The sequence below is a fragment of the Temnothorax nylanderi genome, unplaced genomic scaffold, assembly GCF_030848795.1.
Source record: "Temnothorax nylanderi isolate EJ_2023f unplaced genomic scaffold, tnyl_v1.0 TNYL_tig0531_pilon, whole genome shotgun sequence".
Lineage (NCBI taxonomy): Eukaryota > Metazoa > Arthropoda > Insecta > Hymenoptera > Formicidae > Temnothorax > Temnothorax nylanderi.
Window position 1 is genome coordinate 1 of NW_027249593.1, and position 24,880 is coordinate 24,880.

The following is a 24,880-nucleotide window of genomic DNA, read 5'->3' on the forward strand; positions in this document are numbered from 1 at the left end:
TGATCGGAAGGTAAATGATCTGTGCCGGCGTTTCCGATATCTTATATCCTGGAGGCACACTCGGTGAAAACTCGTGTATCGTGTGCACGTACTTGGCGTTGCTGTACGCACCCAGCGGTCACGTTACACTCTATGCGAATGATGTTTACGTTGATGATATTTATCGGAACATCCGATTCGTGCCATTGTCGCGACTCCAGCACGCGATTCGCTGAAAATCCCAGCAGCGATCCAATGTTGTTCGGTTTGGTGAAATTTATCCGATAAGCGCACTTGATCTCGCTCTTCATCGTATTGTTATTAGCCCGAATAATCAATGGGTGCGGTTCATCTTCGTTTATCGAGACATTATTGGATTGATCCCATAAAAGAGCGCGTTTCAGATACATGTCTATATCACGCAGTTCGTACGATCCTTCGGGAATGGTAATCTCCTTGTCGTCGTCATAGTAGAATTTATTGTTCGACGAATTTACATTCGGTATCGTGTGATAGGTTTCAAAATCTGTCAGACCGAGCTCGTAATCGCCATCGCTCAAATCCACGGCGGGAAAGTAGCTTACCGCGAGGATGCTGCTCTTGCCGGTGAGCGTAAATGTCAGTGACATGTTTGAATGAATACTGAGATTAAACAGCGTAACGCCGGTCTTTAAATTGATTGTCAGCCGACTGTAGAAAAACGCAGACACAGTTGTCCACAATTGCTCTGATCGTATCGCTGATATGGCGTGCGATTGTACTCTATTACATTGTTCTTTAGATACTGCGCCAATTCTCTCGGTGGTCGAAGATTGCCAAAACTGTCGAAATATATGGCACGATCTCCCCTCTTCGCGTACGCCACCCAGTGAGTACCCGGTCCCTCAGTATTATCCAAATTCACGATACCGCTTTCGTTTCGACGTACACCGCCGATCGGTAACGAGTCGCGCATGAAAATACCTCTAAAATATGGAATGCGCATACGTTTTGCCAATTGTTGCAGTTGTATGTTGGTAGTTACGCCCTTGGGGATTTTTAGCGTCTCTTCGACGTTTTTTTTTTCTCGAGACTCCCCGTCCGCGTTTGTATGGAGCGAGATAAAGTCCGTGACCTTCCATGGCGCGATTGTGACGTTGCATCTCTTCCAGCTGACGTCGCGCGGCTTTGTTATCGTTCACGGCCTTTGCGACTCCCGCCGCTCCGCCGACCAACGAACCGAGAACCCCTAATAACGGCAGGATCGGTAGGATACCACCGCGTTTCGCTATCGGAAGTATTCGCTTGTTCTTCTTCTTTTTCTTCGTTTTCAAACCCATACCGAGTTTCGTTTAGCCTTCATGGCCGCCCAGACGGCTGTAGCTGCAGCTCTCTCTCCGAGAGTCGAATCGTTCGCGGTGACACGTTTTCGCGCTTTCGCGGCAAGTATATTGTCTGCCACGTGTCGTTCTGCGAGATCGCTGCTACGCGAGTAGGCTATGTCGTGCTCGCGACACGCTGCGTCCAATGGATTAATACCCCGATCACCTCTTGCCAATCGTGTTTCTAAATGAGTTCCCGGACCGCAAAATTGATAGCCGGGAATGTGTAATTCGATCGGAAGCGCGTTTATCGCGCGATTCAACAGACCTCGACCTATCTTCGGCGGCATTCGCCACAGTTTTTTATCAACGGCGGCGGACCGTCGATGTGCGTTTGCTGACACGACAAATTATAATGTATTAAACAGCGACGGTATTGCTGAACCTCCGAATCTGCCTTGATATGTTCGGGAAGCTTATCCACAAATAATCTATATGATTATAAAACTGCCGTAGTAGAATGACCTTTGGTATATACTTTAACTGCTCGACGGTTAAATCGTAAATATCGCTGTTATCCGACATGAGCAAAAACATTTTAAAGACTGAGCATCTCAGCTCTACGCGCCTCTATAAATAGGCCAGCTTTCTCGATACTGTTTTTCATTCGTTGTGGAGGGGAGGTAAAATGCGGTTTGTACGACAATCGCGGACGATCAAAGTGACAAACTTTGACGATAGGATACAGTTACGAAAGAGGTACGCAAACATGGAGACATGCTACCGATTTCTATACGTGGTATCATCTGCGGTCCGTCGAATTGCGGCAAGACAAACGTCTTGATAAGCTTGCTGGAAAGTCCGCACGGTGTACGTTTCGAGAACGTGTATGTGTACTCGAAATCGTTGCAACAGTCGAAATACCGATATTTGGAGAATATACTAACACCGATAGAAGAAATCGGCTACTTTACGTTCTCGAATAACAGTGACGTCATTCCACCGAGCGAGGCGCTCCCGAATTCTATTTTTATCTTTGATGACGTGGCATGCGACAAGCAGGATACGATAAGAGAATACTTTGCAATGGGCCGGCACGCCGACGTTGACTCCTTCTATCTTTGTCAGACGTATGCAAAGATACCGAAGCATCTTATACGCGACAACGCGAATTTATTGATTCTGTTTAAACAGGATGGTACCAATCTGAAACACATATTCAACGATCACGTAAACACAGATATGTCATACGATGATTTCAGCAAATTGTGTGATACATGTTGGCAACAAAAGTATGGATTCGTGGTGATAGACAAGGACAGCGCGATTTCGAATGGTCGATACAGAAAAGGATTTAACGACTTTGCGATACCGAAACGCGGTTAGTTGTTGTCGACGCGCCGATTGAACAACGTTATCGCAACATGGACAGCGGCGAAGAGATTAGAGAGCGCGAGAGAATAGCAAATCAAATTGCGAAAACGAGCGATTCGATTCGCAAAAAGTATCACGCCTTGAAAATGGGCAAAATGGAGGAAGATATCGCGTTGGAGAGACACTTTAAGCCCATCATCGAGCCTCTAAGGCAGATTGCCGAAAACACCGTTGGCAAAGAATCTGACGTGTCAAAGATTGAGAATGAAACGGCGTGGGAAGACGAAGAGCCAAAGTTCAAACGAAAACGACCAAACGCCTCGTTTAACGACTCTGTAATGGCTTCAACTCCGGTTACGTTGAAACGATCGATAAATGTGCCATCTAATTTGAGCGAAATAACCAAAATTTTACAACCGCATAAATCGAAACGATCGACAGGTCCATTGAATAAACCACCGATAACCTCTGCGCCTTCCGTGCGGCCCACAATACTCGAATCACTCGCAAACGAAGATGTTTTCGAAACCACGGATGACTCACTCGTGACGTCCGTTCGACAGCAGTTGCAAACATCTGAAGGTCGAGAAACGTTGCGAGATCACTTTGGTCTATTGGGTCAAAAGTACGTCGGGGCAGTTCTGAGCGGCGATCAAGAAAGCGGTATAGACACCGTATACGGCGTTTATTTCAGCAACGATGGAATGATGCTCGGTAATAAACGTTTTGACGTGAACAACGCGGACAACATAATTATCGACGGCATACGATACGCTGGCACACGCGGTCTTTACGAGTTGATCTTTAAGAAATTTCCCAATGACGATATCTACACGGTGGACGATATGCAAACATACAAGAGCATTCTGTTGACGACGAGTGCTCATAAGCGCAATTATGATGCTCACGCTCGAATAAATGGCAAACAGGGGATACAAGTACACACAAATAATCGCACCGTTGATTTCGGGTAAAAAAGCTGGAAAAGGTATACCGCGTGCCATGACATTAAACGGCAACAAGATCGACCATATAATTGCATCGTCGATTTCGGGTAAAAAAGCTGGAAAAGGTATACCGCGTGCCATGACATTAAACGACAACAAGATCGACTATGTTCATTGGGACGATCCCAACGAGCTTGTAGATCGTCTCCGATTGCTCGAAGCTTCGCGCCTAGCGGGTCACACCGGTCACGATAACGAGATCCTGTCGATTATCGAGGAACTTCGCGAGGCTGGACTTATTATAAATTAAACCGCGCGTCGGCGAGTCGTTCAATCAACATCGAAATGCCGATCAACAAGTTTGGTATATCGCTCGGAAGAGGCGGTGCGGAACCGTACTATCAATGGAGCGGATTAATCAGAAATTACGTGCGCGATAACGCTCTTTGCATGGTCGCCACCGACTTTGACGCGAAATCGCGCAAGATTCGACGGATAGCGCCGCCTGTAGATGATGGCGATGCCGCCAATAAACGTTACGTGCAGCAGAGCGTGCAAATTTTGAAAGATCAGCAGGATGAAATCGAGAGAAAGATGGCCGCATTCCAGAATAACGTGCAAATTACCCTAAACGAACTTCAAAAGATGATTCAAGATGTAATTGCGAATCATCGCGAATAGATAAGAACGTACATCTGATCTCTGCGTCAGTTGCGCGTCAGCGTCATGGCTAGTAAGAAGCAATCAACTGAGAAACGGAGGCTGGTGGAAGAACTACACGCTCCTGCGAGAAGAAATTTTTCGCGAAGACGCGTCATAGTGCGCGGATACGATGACCTGTGGCAGGCGGATGTGGTCGAGATGCGTCCATACACGCGATTCAACAGAGGCTACTACTACATACTCACCGTTATCGACGTGCTGAGCAAGCACGCATGGGCCGTACCGCTCAAGGCCAAGAGCGGAACCGAGGTTACTACGGCGATAGCGAAAATAATTCGAGACGGCGGAAGATGTCCGAAAAATCTGCAGACTGACAAGGGCAAAGAATTTTACAACGCAAACGTGCAGAAACTCTTGAAGAAACATAATATCAATCACTATTCGACCTATTCCGTAATGAAGGCATCGGTCGTCGAACGATTCAATCGCACGCTCAAGAACGATATGTGGAAAATGTTTACGCTCAACGGAAATTACAAATGGATCGACTCGCTGCCGGGTCTCGTATCGGATTACAACGCGCGAAAGCATCGAACTATCGGTATGCGACCCATCGATGTTACCCCCGCGATCGCCGACAAGCTCCTAACAACGGTGTACAGCCACGTAAAGATCGCTGCTCCCGCGCGATTCAAAGTGGGCGACTCGGTACGCGTGAGTAAATTCAAGACAATCTTCGAGAAAGGATACACGCCAAATTGGACCACGGAGGTGTTTAGAATCGTCAAAGTGCAGAAAACTAATCCCGTGACGTATCTGTTGGAAGATTCCTGCGGAAAACCCGTCGCCGGCGGCTTCTACGAATACGAGTTACATTGCGTTGCCAATCCCGACGTGTATCTCGTTGAAAAAGTTTTGCGCAAAAGGGGGGATGAGATTTATGTAAAGTGGTTAGGATTTGATAATTCACACAATTCATGGATACACAAGAATAATGTATTGTAAAAATTTATTACAATATAAAAACATATTATACATACAAATGAGTCATTTATTTACATAAATATCTAAATGTATTTACAATTGTATTTTACAGTGGTATTTTATAATGCCCCCATGGCAGCGTCTCGGTAGAACCGGGTATAATGTATCGTTTATCATCGTACGGACTTAGAGCTATTTTCGTTTCGGACACGGTGTATACCTCGTGCTGTTTGGATCTTATGCAGGTCTGCTGTCGTGTCATTTCAATTTCGTCGCGCAGACACCGCGTGTAATCGTCGAATGTTATCGACCTGGCTACGACGTTACTCTTAACACCTTTAGCTTTTTTCGTATCTTTCATACCGTCTACTCGCAAGGCGTACATCTTTGCTCTAAGCCCGACGAATTCGGTCATTATCGCACCGTTATTTTCGTCTTTCATTAAGCCCGGAACTTTTTTATTGGCGAGTGGGATACTGTACGCATTATCGACCGCGTAATCGCTTGTGTCAAATCTAATAATGTGGCGCTTCATGGTGTCATACACATCTTCGCACTCGATGTGATAAATGAGACTGTCAGTATCGGTGTACGTGACTTTACACTTGTCGCGATACAACGGTAACATGTACTCGTGATGAAATTCGTACAAACATGTCTTGGATATATCGAGGATGCACATACCCACGTAGATTGGTTTGTCGAACTTCACCTCGAGTTTTCGCATTTCTATTGCTACTAAATTCTCCGAAAAGACGCTTCGGCTATGAAAATTTGGTTTCGCGATCAATGCCTCCGCGCCGTATCTACCCTCCCAATGAGTCACGAGTCGCACGTCAACGTGATTGCGCACATTCTCCATGGTTTTGCCAAACACAGCATTGTTCATCAATTTGTATAAATTTTTCTCGAAATCATTCTTGGCCAATGTTCTAAATTTCGTATTAAGTTCTATATAATCGCGAAGCCATGGAGATTGCGCGAATTTCAATATGCGGTGAATCTTTGATATACGGAGACCGTGACGAGTACACTGCTGCAGGTTGCGATAATGTATTACATAACGTTTCTTATCGTATAATGTTGCGAGGAGCTTGTCCTGCCGCTTACCGGGTGGTTTATCACGCGTCGGACAGAATGGTAGGTCAGTGTGCGCGTCGTGAAGATGTTGCGGATATTCCAAGTCGACTTCGAGAATGTAGCCTATCGTGGAATCCACCGCAACATCCATAACATTAAAATCGGTTACGTCGTCGACCCATTGAAAATCTGCGTAAGGCAATGGTTGACACATTGCCCAGCCGTATAAGTTGTTTACGTCAAAATACATCAGATATGACGACGGTTTCGATGGACCGTACGACTGCATGTACTTGTTGTTGGCCAGCGCGTATCTGTTTGAACATTGACTCAAACCGCCGCGTATACCGCGTTCGATAAACATGACCATGTCAATGTCGGTGAGCAATTCGAAATTGATACGCGTATGCTTCAACATAGCGTCCCACGTAAAACCTGGTAGAGTATAATAATATGCCGGATCGAGTCCATAACTCGCGACGCAGCTATCGCGAAAATTTTCAAAGATATCGGCCAACAGCAAGACATCGGTTTTGAGATATAAATCGCTGTAGTCACCGAGCGTTCGAATGGAGAACCGCTGCCAGACGTTGACGGCGTGCGCGTAATCGCTCTCGGATACGGTGTCACCTGTCAATGAACTATAAAACGAGTCGCGCGGTGGTAAACACGAGTCCTCCAACTTTTCGACGCAGTCAATGTACTCATACGGAAATACGCCTTTTCGTGTCAGCAAATCAAAATTTTCTGCGGATGTTTTACAAAATTCGCGTTGCAATATTCGCAGTTTATCCTTGCTTAGATAAGATGCCAATTTGTTGAGACTAGCGGTGAGAAACTTGTACGAATCGATAAATCGCAATTTGACGCAAGTTTTCTTATCTTTATCTTCGGTGCTTTTAACGTTTTTTGTAAATGAAATGTATTTCTCTTTTGTAATTGGGAGCAAGTCTACATGTCCTTCGTACGCTGTTGCTATTTCCGTTATAATAAAATGTGCGTCGTAGCCAGATAAATTATGAAAAACTATGGGAATGCAATGCGAATCTTTGTAGTTTAGATTACAGTTTGAGTGCGCGGGACCTCTGTACTGACCGGTCAGATGACAATGATCGCGTACTCGCACGTCGTCTGGCTCGAACGGTTTTTCGCACACGTGACAGTGCGTTGCGCTGTTAAACTTTTCCCACTCGTCTCGCGTGAAATTCGCCATGGGTATATTAGTGGACAAGATTGTCTTTACGTCGTGAGCTAAACGTCTTAGCTCCTCAGCGAACCACGCGACGCAATCCTTATCGCGACGAAACCGATACATTGATAGCGAGTCGTCGTACGAGCAGCGCACGTAGTACCCTATGCTAAACACGCGATGATGTTGATATGTGTACCTGGACGTTTCCGGATCCGCTTCCATCTTCTCCAGGGTACATTCAAGGTCGGCGTATACGATAAACGGAACTCGTTCCTTCCTGCCGTGATTTTTAAAGGCCAACCACTTGTCGTTATCGCTCGGTAACTTGATCGCGCAGTCGTTCATCTCCTGACAGTCGACGGTGTGGGCTTCCAATTTCTCGCTGGAGCTGAAGTAGTGCAAGCATCTGTAAATAAAGAATTTTTTTTAAATATATTTTTACGTAAAAATTATTTTTATTATTTATTAGGATGTATACTCACCGATCGCAAAAGTATTTTTTGTTCTTTTTCTTGCTCAATTGCGAGCTCACGAGGCGGGACAGGTTCTTGATCCATGCAAAATGTCCCACGTTGTCGTCCTGCATGTACAGCAGATTTACATGTCTGTTCATCTTTCGACCAGTAACCCGTATTGGCAAGATCGCAAGTTCCTTGTTTTTTTTCTCGATACCGTACACATTGATGGAGATGTCGTTGTGATCTTCAAACCGTTTAATTTGATCCAACGTCATTGGAAATTTAATGTTTGTAAGATTTAGCACCGACGTGTAATGAGGATACGACGATTGCAGATCTGCATTTCTTTGGGTTGGATGCAGAGCAGCCACCACTGACCATGCGAAACATGCATTGCCCATTGATCGCACGTTTATCACCGCTCTCTTCATTTTAATTTCTCGCGGTATTTCCACAAAACACCCCGCGTGCAATGGATTATATTTGTTTATGTTAACTGTCAAATTAAGTATACGCGACAACGCCCATCCGCTATCACGTTCCTGGAATTCCTCCAGCGATGCTAGGGTAGGCTCGATGACGTGTCGCTTGTACCACTCACACAGATCGGACTCACGAAAGAGTTCATAGTTTCTCGTTGCGATACTTTTATTCGCGCGTTTGTCACCCGCAACAAATTCACCATTAAACATTGTGTTTATTTTTACATTGTCATGTTGTTGCATGACGTTCCGCACATGAATGAGTACAATGTCTCTCGCATCTTTGAGAAATTGATGAGGGTCGATGTGTTTGGAATTTATTACCACACCGGTCAGTATACGACTTTCAAAAGCCGTATCTATCTCGCGCCATCTGAGTCCTGTCTCACTCGCACTGTATCCTGCACCCACATGCACAAAACGTTGACGTACCGAGTCTTTCAGACCTTCGAGTCGTGCGATACAGGCGACCAACGACTGTTTGAGACCGATCGATAATCGTGGCCGTTTAATTCGGCTTTGTTCTTCCAACGATTCGATAAACTCGTCGCATCGTTGCTCCCACGCGGCAAAGTCTTCCCTCGAATTTAAAAGGGTGGATTGGTCCAACAACTCTTGCTCCATGTTCCTCTTTCTGACACAATTTGTTGCACTCGCGACTTCCAGTCCTCGACTACTAAGCGTATCACCCAGATTCATCAATTTATATTCTACTAATGATGCATCGTTTGTTTTTTATCATATCTAATTTTATCTCAGCATCCGTACATTTACGCCTTCCGAAAAATCTACGATTTGCAGTTTTGCACGTGTGCGATGAAATCATTGCGAGACACGTATGTTCATGAAAACGATATCGCGCCATTGACTTTCGGTGATTTGATCTGTATCAATGCAGCAGCCGTACATCGGCGCTATTTGCAAAATTTGCAGTTTTGCACGTGTCCGATGAAATCATCGCGAGACATGTATGTTCTTGAAAACAATAACGCCCCATTGACTTATGTAAAATTGCAGAATTTGCAGTTTTGCACGTGTTCGATAAAATCATCGCGAGACACGTCGCGACATGTTCTTGAAAACAATATCGCGCAATTGACTTATGCGAAATTGCAAAATTTGCAGTTTTGCACGTGTTCGGTGAAATCATTGCGAGACACGTATGCTTTTGAAAATAAATCATATTTGATGCTATTGCCCGATGAGGTGATCTCATCACGAATGTTCTTGACAAAGATATCTCATTTAACATATATGTGGTGGTGGTCACCATGCAGCAGCAGCCGTACAATGGCGCTATTTGCAAGATTCGCATTTTTGTACGTATAAATAGTCTACGAGGATTCTAGAGCGCAGTCAAGAGTTTGATACGGTTCGAGTACGTCGCAAACAGCCTCCAGTTACGATGTACACTCATGGTGCGAACTACTACGTTCCGATTCAGGATGAAACGTGCGAGAAACAGCACAATGAGTAAGTACCGCTAATTTTCGTATATGCTTGTGCAAAAAAAAAACTTTTATAAACATAATTGTATTTTTTCAGTTTTGATAAACCCCGCTACACGCCTCGTATTTTGGGAAGGAGATTTGCCTTGACATCGACAGCGTATAAATTTTTGGATGTCGGAATCAACGCGGGACCTATGTCCTCTGTGGATATACATATTGGTGATAACCGAGGCAATCGGATAATTCTGCCTCATGCAACGTGGGTGACATTCATCGAAAAACGTGCAGATATTCAGCGACTCGTGCAGTCATCGGCGCCATCATCGCTAGCGTTTCGAGATCTGGAACTCGTTAAAATACGTGACGCAGATATTGTAAAGTTGACATCGTGCGACACCAGCCTGTACATGAAACCGTCAACCGTACTCTTCCTGTTCGAACTAGAATATTGCGTCAAAAATGTATATTTTCAACTATGTCAAAATGTTCACGGCGTAAGTGAAAAATTTAAACAATTTGTAACAATTTTACGTCAAAATTGTATTACCGATAAATGTAATGCAGTTAGAAGCTTGCATGAAGTTTATGATAAAAATTCGCTAATAGATTGCGAACTGTTGGCGTATGCTGCCGATACTATTGTGTATAATGCGCTACATGATAAATAAATGCATATAATATGGTTAAAAAAAATTTTAATTATTTTTCCTTTTCATTTACCGTTCATCTCATTCCCTATCATTAGAATTAAGCTGTCTTCGTTTATCGTTTACTTAAATGTAATATTAAAAATTAAATATATATATTAAGATCTAAACTATTAAATATCGTCGGCGAAGAAAAGATATGCGATCGTGGGCGAGAACGCGAACGGGGCCGGGAGCGAAAAAGACCGCGAACGGGGGAGAGGGATCGCGCGCGACCGTGAAGACGCGCGCAAACGGGGGACGGGGGCGCGAGAGAACATCTACGAGGGGGAGATAACGCGAGCGGGAGCGTGCCGTGTGACGTCACGCGGACCGACGCGGCCGTTGCACGCGGACTCCGCGGCGCGGCGAAAACGCGGTCGCCCCTCCCCGCGGCGCGGCGAAAAGGCGAACGAGGGAGCCCCTCACCCCGCGGACCCCTCTCCCGTGGCGCCCGAAAACGCGAACGCGGGTCCCCTCACCCCGCGGACCCCTCTCCCGCGGCGCCCGAAAACGCGGTTCCCCCCTCCCCCGCCCGCGGCGCCCGAAAACGCGGTTCCCCCTCCCCCGCCCGCGGCGCCCGAAAACGCGGTTCCCCCCTCCCCCGCCCGCGGCGCGGCAAACAACGCGGTTCCCCCCCTCCCCCTCCTCGCGGCGCCCGAAAACGCGGTACCCCCCCCCCCGCGGTATACCCCCCGCCCCTCACCCCCCCTCGCCCACATTTCATTTAGAACCCGCCTAGCTTACCTACTGCCGCTAAATCTTTAATAATCAACATTTGCGCGGTACAAAAATATTAAAATGTATAACGAGAAGTATAAAAAGTAACTTGTGGCCAGATCTTATGTAATACAGATTATAATAAATACTTTATTTAATACAGACAAATATTTTATTTAATACAGATTATATTGTTATGCTGACAATGTATAAAAGAAAAATATCGAATAAAATTTAAGTAATCCCATGTGTATACAATAGTGTTCAATGTATAAATTATAAAAATAAATAACAGTAATACATTTATGGATCTTTATCCAAATAAGTTGACTATCCTTTCATGTCTGCAATCAAACGCGTATCTGTGTTCCCTTTCCATCCTAAACGTTCCCTGAAAACAGTGTTGTTGAGGAAACAATTACAGTAAATAATACCTTTTCTCATTGACAAGAAATTAAGTAATCGTGCTTACCACACATGTGGCCGCTAGGAGCTTGCAAGCTCACATGACTATTATATTGAAAAGCTGGTTAAGCTTTTGAATATAAACAGGAAAAGACAATAAGAGTCAAGCGCAGTAATTAGTGCGCAATAAATATATTCTTATTCAATACATAAAATTTGCGAACTTTTCGACTCTTTTTTTAAATTAAATTTAAAAAACCAATACGGTGGTCAATAAAGCGGTCTCTCATAACGTAGAAGTCCGGCGAATGTCTTCTCCGACGCGAACCAAGAATCTTCGATATGATACTCTCAGGTTGGAAGGCCAGGAAGGATACAAGAGGATACGTTGAGCTGATTTCGAAAAAGTCTATAGGTGGCATAGCCTAGCAAACTATTTGAGCGCCTCGCACGGTTATACAATCGATTACGTTCGCGGAGCTGAGTCACGAGATCATCAGTGAGCCACCGCACAGGGGGCTTCTTGATCTGAAATTCTCGTATCGGGGCGTACATATCCAGTGCCTCCAGTAAGGTCTCCGACAACACCGCACAGAGCCAATCAACACCAGACCCAGTCCGGTCACCACTCGGACACCGTCAGTGACGGCCTGAATGCGCATCTGGAACGCAGAACCACCCATGACCGACCGCAGATAGTCTCGGAACTCGTCTCCATCAATACTCCTGTAGCTACGCCTTGAGATTGTATGCTCGAAAGCCATGCTCGTATTCAGCGAGAGCAACAATTCAACAAGGTCATGTCCGGCTATAAACGGGCACTCTGATTTGACAAAAGCTTGGACCTTATCACTATCATCCCCCGCCAAAACGTCCAGCCACGAGTCAGCAGTAGCTGTATGATGCGTAGCGTCTGAATGTACAATATTCATTGATATGCTTGACATTAGTTCACGGAGGTAGTTAGCTTCATAATTAGTCGAAAAAAGGTTACAATTCAAATCACCCCCAATGATAATATTCTTGTATAAGTGCGTAACTCCAGTGAGTGCCTCAACAAATTCATGCAAGAGAAGACCCTTTGGTCTTCTATAGACCGACGCAAACAATACTGCCTCATCGTTAGGCAAGCGGGTATCAATAATAAAATACTCAGGAGCATTTTCTACTTCTGCAGAAACGGAAATAACCCTGACCTTCAGTGAGTTGTGAACATAGCAGCCAATTCCTCCGTCCCTCCTACCCACACGATCGTGATGAATTAAAAAGTAGCCATCCAACGCCACTAGGATTACAAAAAAATTATTTTATCCTGTTCCTATTGTAATTTTTCCCTGTTTTCCTGACTTGAGAAGGTAACTTACGGAATAAAGGTATAACTAAGGCAAGTGAGGTAAGTGAGTTTCTAACAATAGGGTGAGTCTATTCACGAAAGAAGACAATTTTTTATTAATAAATTATAAAACGTAAGTTCATAGCAATTAATTTACTTGCATTTTTGGAATTTCATCAAATTTGGGAATCTTTTCGAAAATTTATTTTGGTAAAAGAAAAATTAGGATTTTAAATTAAGTGATAAAATATATATATTCGAAATATTATTTGAAAAAAAAAGATAGATATCGGGAAGTGATTAAAATATATCGTGTGTTTCATTTACCGAGTTGTCAGTAATCGATAAATCGATCCGGATAGATGTACAGACACGAATGTGTACATTTTAAAAAAAGATATGTAAAAAACAAATAGTAAAATTATTATAAAAGACCAAAATAGAATTAATTAAGACGGATAAACTTAATTATTAATATATTCCGTTATTTGGTGAATTTGAGAAAAATGCCTAGAAAGAGAAGAAAAGGAAATGTGTCTAGAGTGAGTTCGGATGGCATGCGTAAACGACAACAGCGAGAAAGTGAGAGTACAGAGAAAAGGAGGGAGAGATTAGAAAATGATGCAGAAAGACATGCACAGCAAAGACGACGACAGCAAGAAAGTGAGAGTACGGAGGAAAAGAGGGAGAGATTAGAAAATGATGCAGAGAGACATGCACAGCAAAGACGACGACAGCAGGAAAGTGAGAGTACGGAGGAAAGGAGGGAGAGATTAAGGACACAACGTTTAGAAGGAGATGCCCAGAGACATGTTCAGAGGAGGGCCGATGAAAATGAGGAAGCAAGAAGAAAACGAGTGGAAGCTGTTTCTCAAAGACGTGCACACAGCACACAGGCATGCTGAGAGAATACGCCAAGAAAGAAACTTAAATTATCATGTTGCGCTTATTGCAAAGGAGAAGGAAATTAAAGTAAAAGTTTACAAATTAGGCCCAATGAATGTGATATGCAATTTTTGCAAATCATTAAACTTTGAATGTGAAAAGGAAAATAAGGGAATATTCACATATTGTTGCCAAAAGGGAAGGATAAATTTGAAACCAATAAAATGTCCGGAATTTCCACGAAAATTATACATGGGAAAAGATGCTCAATTTAGGAATTTCTTGAAGAATATTTGTTTATATAATAGTGCATTAGCAATGGTTTCGATGGGTGCTCCAGGAAATAGGAATCCTTTGGAAGTAGTGAATATTGCGCCTTATTGTTTGAAAATTTATGGGCAATATCATCATTGACCTCGACGGCAATGCGTCCAGGAGAAGGGGAAGCTCCACGTTTTGCACAGCTTTATTTTATAAATACTGAAGAAGGTGTAAATCAAAGATTAAAAAAGGACGCAAATAAAGGCTGTGATGCAAGTCTGATGAGAGAATTGATAATTCTCATGGAGTATGACAATTTATTAACGAGGACGTTTAAGATGATGCGTCAGATAGAAATAAACTTAAATTTTCAGGGTACTCAAGCACCAAATTTGATGTTGTCGTTCAGAAAAGATCCGAAATAAGATAAAAGAAGGTATAATGCCCCATGTGCAAATGAAATAGCCGTGGTCTTTAATAATGTTGGTGGTGAACCTCCATTTGAGAGAGACATTAGGATATATGTTCGGGACGCCGAACCTTAGTCTCGCGCGCCTGACGAATGCGCGCCCGGCCACCCCGCGCTTATCAGCTGCCGCGACCTGCCGCGGCGCGTCGCCGGCTCACCCGCATTTACTCGTACTTAAAGTACGGCCATGCGGCTTCATAAGGCGGGCCGCGCAAGGACCATCATTCGAATCCTTTCGCTATACTCCACAAGTTTTGGTGTCGAGGAAGCGTTGAGTGGATCGAGTCAATTTACCCGCGTCGAGGGAGACATCCTCTCCTCCGCTTAACCGCAATCAAGCGTCGAGCGACTTCTCCTCCGCTTTATTGCAACCCATTTTGATCACCGTGGAGACCGCTGCTCCTGCCAGACCGGACGCCCCTTCAGGGCCCGGCTCTACAGAAGTGGTGGCGCCGAGCGGCTCCACACACGCCACCACCAAGAAGAGACGGTGCAGGACGAGAACGCGTAGCCAAAGAAGGAGGAAGCCCCTCCTCAGCCAGCCAGCGCCGCAAGAGCGGCGTGAGAAGAGGCCAGGGCCCCTCGAGAAACCAGGGATAGGCCAGCCAGTGACGCAGGAGCGGCACAAGAAACGGCCAGAGCCCTCCACGGGCCAGACACTACGTCCGTGGAAGCTAATACCTATAGAGCTCCCGGAGGTGCGCCGCACCAGGCCTGCCGGATTAACACTCGCCAAGCGAGATTGCCGCATCTCGCGACCGCCGGCCCTCCATCTGATTCCCGTGAAGGAAACCCGGACCACGGCCTCTCAGACCGTGTGTAAGCGAGCCTTCCTGGCTCCTTGTTCGCCAATAGAGCCACCGGACGAACCCACGGACCAGCTTCCAGCCACCCCGGGCTCTAAACTCGACCTTAACAACAACAAGGTCTCCACCACCCTTGTGAATAAAGCCGTCCAGAAACTCAAATTTTAATTCAGTGCATTCAGCACCTACATTTTTTGATGAGGCGCCTTTCAGGCGCCGCCTGAGATAACGCAAACAGAACTGTACATATGAAACCATAGAATATATTATTGTTGTTATCAAATCCTGTCTCGCTTACTCAGCGCCTTGCCCTGATTCTCTTGCGACTCCACCGTATCGAACAATATATAACACAAATTCGAACGATGTCCAACAAATTTCAATTGTGGATAAAAGGTGTGACCCAATGTGTTATCCTTTATTATATCCATATGGCAACGATGGATGGCATTCTGAAATAAAATCAAATAATCCTCTATATCAAGGATATAAAATTTCTCAGATGAATTTTTATGTACTTGCTGGCACCTAGAAAAGAATTTGGTCAATTTAAAATGGCAGGCAAGTTAAGGTATCAATTCATACTAGATGCCTCTATGAAAACTGAGGCTAACAGACTTAATATTAAATTAAATCAGCCGAAGTTAAGAGCAGAACTGTATTCAGGGTTAATGGATCACCTAGATAATCGAGAACAAAATAAAGGAATTAAAGCTGGTATACCAGTAATATTACCATCATCATTTATGGGAAGTCCAAGGAACATGCAAGAAAGATACCAAGATGCAATTGTCTATGGTGAGAAAGTTTGGGAAACCAGACATCTTTTTAACAGTGACATGCAATCCACAGTCTCCGGAAATTAAGGAAAACCTTGATGGATGCCAGGTAGAATATCGTCCAGATTTGGTGAGAAAGTTTGGGAAACCAGACATCTTTTTAACGGTGACATGCAATCCACAGTCTCCGGAAATTAAGGAAAACCTTGATGGATGCCAGGTAGAATATCGTCCAGATTTGGTGAGAAAGTTTGGGAAACCAGACATCTTTTTAACGGTGACATGCAATCCACAGTCTCCGGAAATTAAGGAAAACCTTGATGGATGCCAGGTAGAATATCGTCCAGATTTGGTGAGAAAGTTAGGGAAACCAGACATCTTTTTAACGGTGACATGCAATCTACAGTCTCCGGAAATTAAGGAAAACCTTGATGGATGCCAGGTAGAATATCGTCCAGGGTACGGATCATGAACATTATAGACAATAGACAATAGACTGCAAGGAGTGGGCGATCTAGTGAAATTCATTAGTCTATGGTCATGTTTGTAGTACCGTATCATGCATTTTTTTCCGGGTGCGGCACCCGGCACCGAATGACAGCCATTCACAGCTCAACTTATCGGAACTTATAGACAAGGATAGACGTGGTAATAGGTTATAATTTTCAATCTCAATTTCAAAGGTACGTTATTGTTTGTGCACGTCTTCTGAAGAGTGGGAACATTTCATTTCGTACATATTACTTATACAACTGTTTATATTAGAAAATGAGGTGACAGCATTTTTACATTTTTTCAATTATTACTAATTATTTTACATTCCCACTCTTCGTAGTAGTATCAGCCAGAGTATCCGGCCAGCGGCCTTTGCTGGTGCGCGTTCACGTTGACGTGCATACGTACAAAACCGGAGAAGGAATGACTCTCAAACATGATGGCCCAAAATTGTTCAAGCTGAAGTGACCAAGAAAAGTCGAAGGATGGGAAGGATAAACTGGGGCGAATTGTTTCCGGGAAGGTGGAGTCCTGTTATTTTCATCTCCTATATAGCTCTCTGCATAAACCAAGGTACGTTGAGCCACATGTTTTGTAACCAACTTTCATCTTGCTTGCTGTAAGCAACAAATGAGAAAAGTAAAACAGGAATTTTATTAATTAAACGTGAATTGCCACTAAATTTGACATCGGAATGCAATAATCTCCTGCAGGTATTCTCGTGACGTGGTCTCAGAAAAGCGGCCGCTACGAATATAATATTGTGGCAGTTGTGCTGATGACAGAAGTTCTAAAATTGGTCATATCCACAGCGCTCTACTGCAAAGAGTAAGCAACTCGAGAATTCGTAGTTTGTTTACAGAGCTAGACTTCATCTTAGCTTGATTTTTCTTATCGGTATTAATTTTGAATTTGCAGTAATAGCATCCTAACGCTTCTCCAGGAGACGAGGAAGAATAAAAAGGGTGAGATTAAAAAATAGAGATAAAGAATTCCAGGAACTTACTATACAAATGCCCAGCATGATCGATTTCCAAAGGATACTAAAGAAAACTTGTGTCAATTTTTAGTGCTTCTGCTATATATGATACCTGCGCTTTTATATTGCCTGTACAACAATCTAGCATTTGTCAATCTGGCTAGATTCGACCCCACGACTTACTACGTCTTGCTGCAACTCCGCGTTGTACTTACGGGAATCATTGTCCAGGTATCAATAATATTGCTTTCAGTGTAGGAGTAGAGAACAACGACGTGTTGAACGGATAATGTAAGAATTCTGATTTCTTCTAGGTCATATTTAGCAAAAAGTTGTCCGCGACGCAGTGGTTTTCCCTAGTGATCTTGACAGTCGGCTGCATGGTAAAGCACTTCGACGCCCACGTCCTTGGCACGGAATTCCACGTAGATATTTTTCTACTTCTAATTCTTGCACAAGTGAGTCACCTATCATTGATATATATACATATATATATATATATATATATATGTATTCTGATAAGTATTTCATTAATTTAGATCAGTTTATTCAGTCACTTATATTTATGTTATAATGGATAAACCCGATAAACATTTTTAGTCATTATGTTGCTGAGATGTTAGCGTAACGTTTTAGTTTAAGTATTTACCGTATTATAATGGAAGATAATTCCCAGCAAACACGGGTATATTACTGTTATATTATCTTGATATAACGAAATGTAACACGCAATATAACACGATTGTATCAGGTTATGTACACGTTAGTGGTAATTTCCCACTCATATGTATTGCAGTTATATAATATAAATACAACGAGTAAGTGAAATGTTACATAACATTTATATAGCAGTAATATAATTTAAAGCATTATTGTAATATAACTGCAGTGTAACTGTTATCGTATATTTGACTGTATATTAATTAATTTATAATTTGCCTTTTGTACATACTAATTCCAGAAAAGATCTTTAAATTAATTCTAAGCGAAAACAAACTGTTTTATTTGCTTTTGCTTGAAATTAATTTAAAAACCTTTTCTGGAATTAGCATGTGCAAAAGACATACATGTTTTTGCGTAGAAAAGGGACAAATATAAATATTTAATAATAATTTTATTAGAAATATTATTGCAAATTTTTTTCAAAGTATACATATATTTGCTTATAAAATCCAATTAATTACGAGGGTCGTTCAATAAGTCTTTAGAAAATCTAAAAAAAGATAATGTCGAAAAATAAAAAAAAATTGATCCAAAATAACTTGTTTTTCTATCTTTTTCTAAGGACTTATTGAACGACCCTCGTATAATATGCAACTTTCCATAATTCCGAAAGTTAACAAATATATTTAATATATTAATAAATATATCACTAAAATATCTTCAGCACTCGGAGAATACATATATCTCTTCTCGCAGTTTAATATATGGTTACATCCTTGGTTTCTGCAAACAAGTCAGCGCAACTTGTTTCAGAAGCCCGAGACGCTAGTCGAGATGCGGTAAAAGTAATGCAAAATCATTAGAAGCGCACTTCTGTCGTAATTACTTGACGTATCTACAGCGGCCAATTTCCGAATTGATGAAACTTGATGAAAAATGAAATTCATCTAAAGTAATAGCCGTACGTGCAAATGGTTGCACTGTCTTCACAACCTAGCTGTTTGAAGGCGGTGATGAGTGATATTTTATCACTCCCTCCCGAGCTCCAGCTTAAAATAACATCTTATCTCCCATGCATTGATAAAATTTGTTATAAACGGTATTTGCCATCTTTGGCTATTGATCCTTGCTCAGTCCTCGTCTAATAACATTCTAATACAATTATTTGGTATTGTAAAGTTGCATACAAATCAATTACAAAAAACGAATCAAGATACTAAACAGATAAGCGGAATTTTGATTGATTGCATTGTATCCAACTTATTAGGCTATAACTAATGCAATTTTAATCAGTCAAAACGTGTTTAGGAACAACCACATTAAAACATCATTTAATAGCGTTAATATACACCGCGATGTCTCTCAATATACGAAGGAAGATTAAAATCTACCTAGTGACTAAAGCTTGTTGGAATGACCGCTATAATTAATGTGAACCACATCAAATGCATCAACCGTATCATATTCATTAATTAATGTACACTGATGTACACTGATATACAAATATATGTCGAAAGTTCCATTCCTACCGTGTTATTTTTAATGGCCGATTCTTTAGCCAATTTAAAGATGATTTTTTTTTCTTATTAAAAATATTGAATTTGCATATTTGTATTTTCCACAATTTTCCAATATTATATGTCGCAATACATGAAATTAAAATTTTACTAAAATCTACTTGAAATTATTGTAAAAGTATGATTTTATCTATTTATAGATGATATAAATTTAACTGTCTATTATTTGTTGTTAATTTAAAAATTATAAAACATTTTCATTGAAAGGTCAACTCCAAATTGACTAAAGAACTTGTTAAAAATGAACACGGTAAGAATAGATTCTGTGTATCTCCATAAAGAAAAAAGTTTTTACTGGAGATCCATATCTCTTTCTATTTAAGTGTTGTGCCAAATAGTAACGTGTGCCTACGAACTTCGTCTAACATTCGTAATTAAATAGATTATGTTACAAAGCGTCAATTGGATCCCATGGCCTTTATCTTTACATATTCATAGAGCATTACATTCTCGAAGTGCTAAGTATCCGAAAGTAAGTCGGTCGCTGTGTCTTCTTCTCCCAATGTGAGTGGAGTGACTAGTTGCATGTTAACCGATACGTACAGAGGATAACATAACTGTTTGTCCAGAGTCATTATCTCGTGCTGAAAATATTAATACGTGACGTAATGCGCACCATATAAATTATATAAGAACACATGCCGTCGTTTTCAATGCTAACTTACTTCTGTGTTCCTCCTCAAACGTAATCTTAACATACGCGAGTCTTGGACATGTTTTACTTGACGTTGTTCATTCAGTAAAAATAGACAGACTCTAAAAAAAATTTCATATTTCTGTTATTAACTTCGATCTAAAAGTATTGAATCAATCAACTGATAATCTAAAACTTACTTTATTAGAATTTTATGCTCTTTGTGATTTGCCTTGATATGCTCACAGTCTAGTCTGTGGTTTCTTTCAATCCGCAGGCTAGTTGTGTCTAAAGTCATTAGTAAATCTAGTCCATAATAGAATGCCTTCCATCTCCAAATGTGTTCGCCTGGCTTCTCGACACATCTGCCGCACCGAAAGCACTCCTTGGAAAATTTCTCTTCCGTCATTTGCGCCGGACTGCACGTGGAGCAGAAAATACGTAGTTCCGTCTATATTGATTCTATTAAAAAAGAAAAATTTAATTGTAGCACTTGTAAACTACCCTCTGTCTTTATTTCCACCCACTCTTAACAAGTGAAGCCACTGTTCTCTGTAAGCACCGTGCAGCCAGTCTGGTGGTATTAAATTATCACTGTATAAGATCTTGTCGTCTTGTGCATGTAACAGCAGATATTTCATCCTCAGTGCTTTGAAAGGCGCTGCATATTCCTTGCTCTCTTCAGTCGTTAAAAACGGCTCGGTCCACTTGTGATTTTTAAAGTATTCATCAATTTTTAGCGTCTCCTCGTAATTATAGTGTGCATAAATGTGCAAATAACCTGGAAATAGAGCAATCACATATAATTACACAACAAACACACAGATTCCATTACTTGTTACTCTCAGAAGTCAAATATGGATCATTTATAAACGTACCACAAGCGTAGCATCATGTATATGCAAAACTCTGTTTGCAAAACAACCAAATCAAGACTGGCGACCAATTCTGTCATCAAGTCTGGCGAAATTTGCTTCAAAAAGGACGGATGTCGCCATCCGTAACCCAACAGATTGACTTCCAGCCATCGTTTCGCAGCTGCTTTCACAGTAAGCACACCATACGACACAGCTGCGTTATAATACGACACAACAGTCTCACTGTTTGTAGTCTCCACCATTATGTCTACGCACTCATCTATTAAGCCTTGCAGTTGAAACAGTGTAGACGTTGCCAGAATAGAAACCACGTCTTTCAGCTCCAAACTGACCTCGTCTTGATACAACGAACCCAATACCACAGACAATGCTGGAACAATTTTAGATATTATTTCTAGATGACACGATATAAATCCTTTCACATATTATTCTTAGTTATTTTTCTGCAGAGTAATTTGTATGTTTAATTCCACGACGTGTCCTTACAATTTATCGTAATATTAGGATCCGTGATTTCGACACTAATGACTTTTTTGTTAGCCTCTCTCCAAGAACCGGAAAACTTACAAGCAAAATATGGACTCTAAAAAAAGAACACATTTTTCTTCACATATCCTAAACTTACATATTGTTAACTAAAACCATAAACAATAAACCATAAACCATAAACACAAACAATAAACTCGTAAATTATCTACCAACGAAAACGTGACGAAATTACAACACCAACTGTACAGAATCAATCGGATAACGAAGTATCTCGCTCCGAAATAAGATTACAGAAGCCGACTTTAAACGAAACGTCGTCTGATTGAATAATCGCTAAGATATTTTTTTGTTGTTGTTGTTTTTTTAGAACATTTTATTCATTAAACATTTTTAGTCAAACAATTTCAGAACATTACAACATTTTCTTGATAAAATTTCTTGCTTTACAATATTCTTCCTCGTCGTCCTCGTCCTCGTCGTTGTTCTCGTCCTCCTCGTCGTTTAGTCTGCGTCGCTGCTTCCCTCTTATCTGCTTGTAAGAATTCAGAAGATTCCGTCTGCGTTGAGGAATCCTGTTTCTCCTGATGAACCGTCTGAGTCGAGGAATCTGGAAACTCCAGTCGAATCGTCTGCGTCCCTTCAGTGGTCCTTCTGATAGGCGACAACGAAGGCGGAGAGATCAAGGATGGAAGAACCCATGGATTCTTTGGTGAAGATCCTTTTGAGTTCGGCGTCGACGTCCCAATCTCAAAAGGCCGTTTCCTCTTTGGTGTTGTTGATGCCACTGGAGTTGGGCGACTTGCGCCGAGAATTGGCGAAGAGCCGGAAGGGCGGCCGGCGCCGGAAATCGGCGTTAAGCCGAGGGACGAGCGACTAGCGCAGGGAGACGGAGAGCGACTAGCGCTAAGAGACGGCAAGGACTTTCCTATCGAGCGACTAGCGCTAGGAGTCGACGGAGCGACTGAGCGACTTGCGCCGGGAGCAGGGCGCCTTGCGCCGGCTGAAGACGGCTTGAAGCCGTGAGCCAGGCGTCTTGCGCCGGTATCCTGGCGACTGGCACCAAGAGGAAGCGACTTAGCGCCTTCCACAGGGCGTCTTGCGCCTCGGGCTGCGGCTGGCGCAACCACCTTCCTCTTGACCGCGAAGATTTGGTCAAGAGGAAGTGGGCGAGTCTTGCGCCTCTTGCAGATCCCTTCCTCGTAGGAACGAGGAGGATCTTTTTTATCAAAAAGACGAGGCGTTTTGACCCTGTATATGTAACGCCAGGACAATTCGCCGAATCGCCGATTTTCCTTGAAATCGGTCGCCTTTATATTTCATCACAGCTGAATTTGAAGTACGAGTTACGACATCTATCTATGGGCGACTTTTTGCAAAACCCGGTTGCTAGGATACACGAAGTCCTGTCAAACAAATCGAAGTAATTGCAATTTGACAGGATGTCTCGATCTTTTTAACCTGTCGCCGCGTCGTACAACGTTCTGTACTTTCCGCGACTTCCTGGTAGCTGACAACGGCTGCCACACCGACCCTTAGGGTATTTTCCGTTTCACGCATAATGCGCATAATGCAGCATTTATCCTTGTTTATTAACACTCGATGAATAACAAGGATAAATGATGCATTATGCGCATCGTGCGTGAAACGGAAAGTACCTCCTAATGTGCACAACGTGTTCTAACCTATAATACATACCTTCAAGTTATCTCTCGTACGAGGACGAATCAAAGCCACGTCCTCGACCGTCTCTCGCCGGCGTCGAGTCCTTTCACGAGCGCCGGGCCGTCGCACGCACGAGACACCCGCGAACGCGGTTCACGATTACGATCTCCCACGGATGGGCGCGGTCTTCCAAATGTATTATGTATCGTCGCGATCGTGGCACGATGGCACTAGCAGAAGCGCGCGAACTTGCGCACGCCGCTATGGCGCATGTTATCGATGAGGTTATATAATATTTATATAATATCAACGCAACCGTTGTTGTATAACACGCATATATAACAGTTGTATTAATGTGCATTTATTATAACATATAAATAACGGAGCAACATAATAGTTTTATAACCTAGTTATATTATAATAATAAAGTAAAGTTATATAACTGTTATGCTACTACAGTATAACACCTGTTATATAATCTGTTACTCCCAGGTTATATATCAATTATATTTGGTGTTTGCTGGGTTATAATGGATAATAAGAACTTTTTCACGAATTACACTACATAAATAAATAAATAAATAAATATACTTAATAAATAATAGCTTTTTATGCAACTGTCACTATAATCATTTATAAAAGAACCATTGTTTAACATACTCATAGTGGCCACAGCATTTTCGTCAACATGTATAACGTCAGTATTTTTATCATATGCACCAAAACAATGATGGTCTAAAATTGTTCCACATGATCCATGTAAAATGAAACCGCAGTATCCACACTTTGTAGCCTGCAAACATATACAAGTGTTTAATTTACTTTATTTCACATAAAGTGAGGTTATGACTTCATTTAGTAGGTCTTAATAGTAATTCTTTTTAATTTAATTTAAGCGTTATGTCAATTTATTATTAATTTACAAATACTACAATATACTTAATACTCAATACTCAAATACTTACTGGACCGTTCATTATAAACGTTTTACATTATAAACGTTTTACATTATAAACGTTTTACATTATAAACGTTTTACATTATAAACGTTTTACACTTCTTCCTTTGACCCGATGGATTTCCGACTCTATTTACACTTCTTAATACTTTGTTCAGCACTTCTTGGCACACACACACACGAAACACGCATAAACTCCACTGTTCCGCTCAAATGGGATAGAAAGAAGCGACGGAAACGCGGAATCTAGTTACTTTCTTTCCGCGTTTCCGCGTTTCCGCGCTCCATGT

General features: G+C 42.1%; 1 protein-coding gene and 1 pseudogene across 1 annotated transcript; one reads left to right on the plus strand and one right to left on the minus strand.

Moving 5' to 3' along the window:
- Positions 1-17,168: 17,168 nt before the first annotated feature.
- Positions 17,169-18,344, plus strand: LOC139783687 (UDP-galactose transporter senju-like). The gene is made up of 6 exons (XM_071722828.1): positions 17,169-17,323; positions 17,464-17,578; positions 17,669-17,715; positions 17,821-17,960; positions 18,044-18,187; positions 18,330-18,344. Exons 1-6 carry the CDS (start codon positions 17,236-17,238, stop codon positions 18,342-18,344), a joined length of 549 nt encoding a protein of 182 aa, XP_071578929.1. The 5' UTR covers positions 17,169-17,235.
- Positions 18,345-18,826: 482 nt separating this feature from the next.
- On the minus strand, positions 18,827-24,609 carry LOC139783688 (protein germ cell-less-like; annotated as a pseudogene).
- Positions 24,610-24,880: the final 271 nt, after the last annotated feature.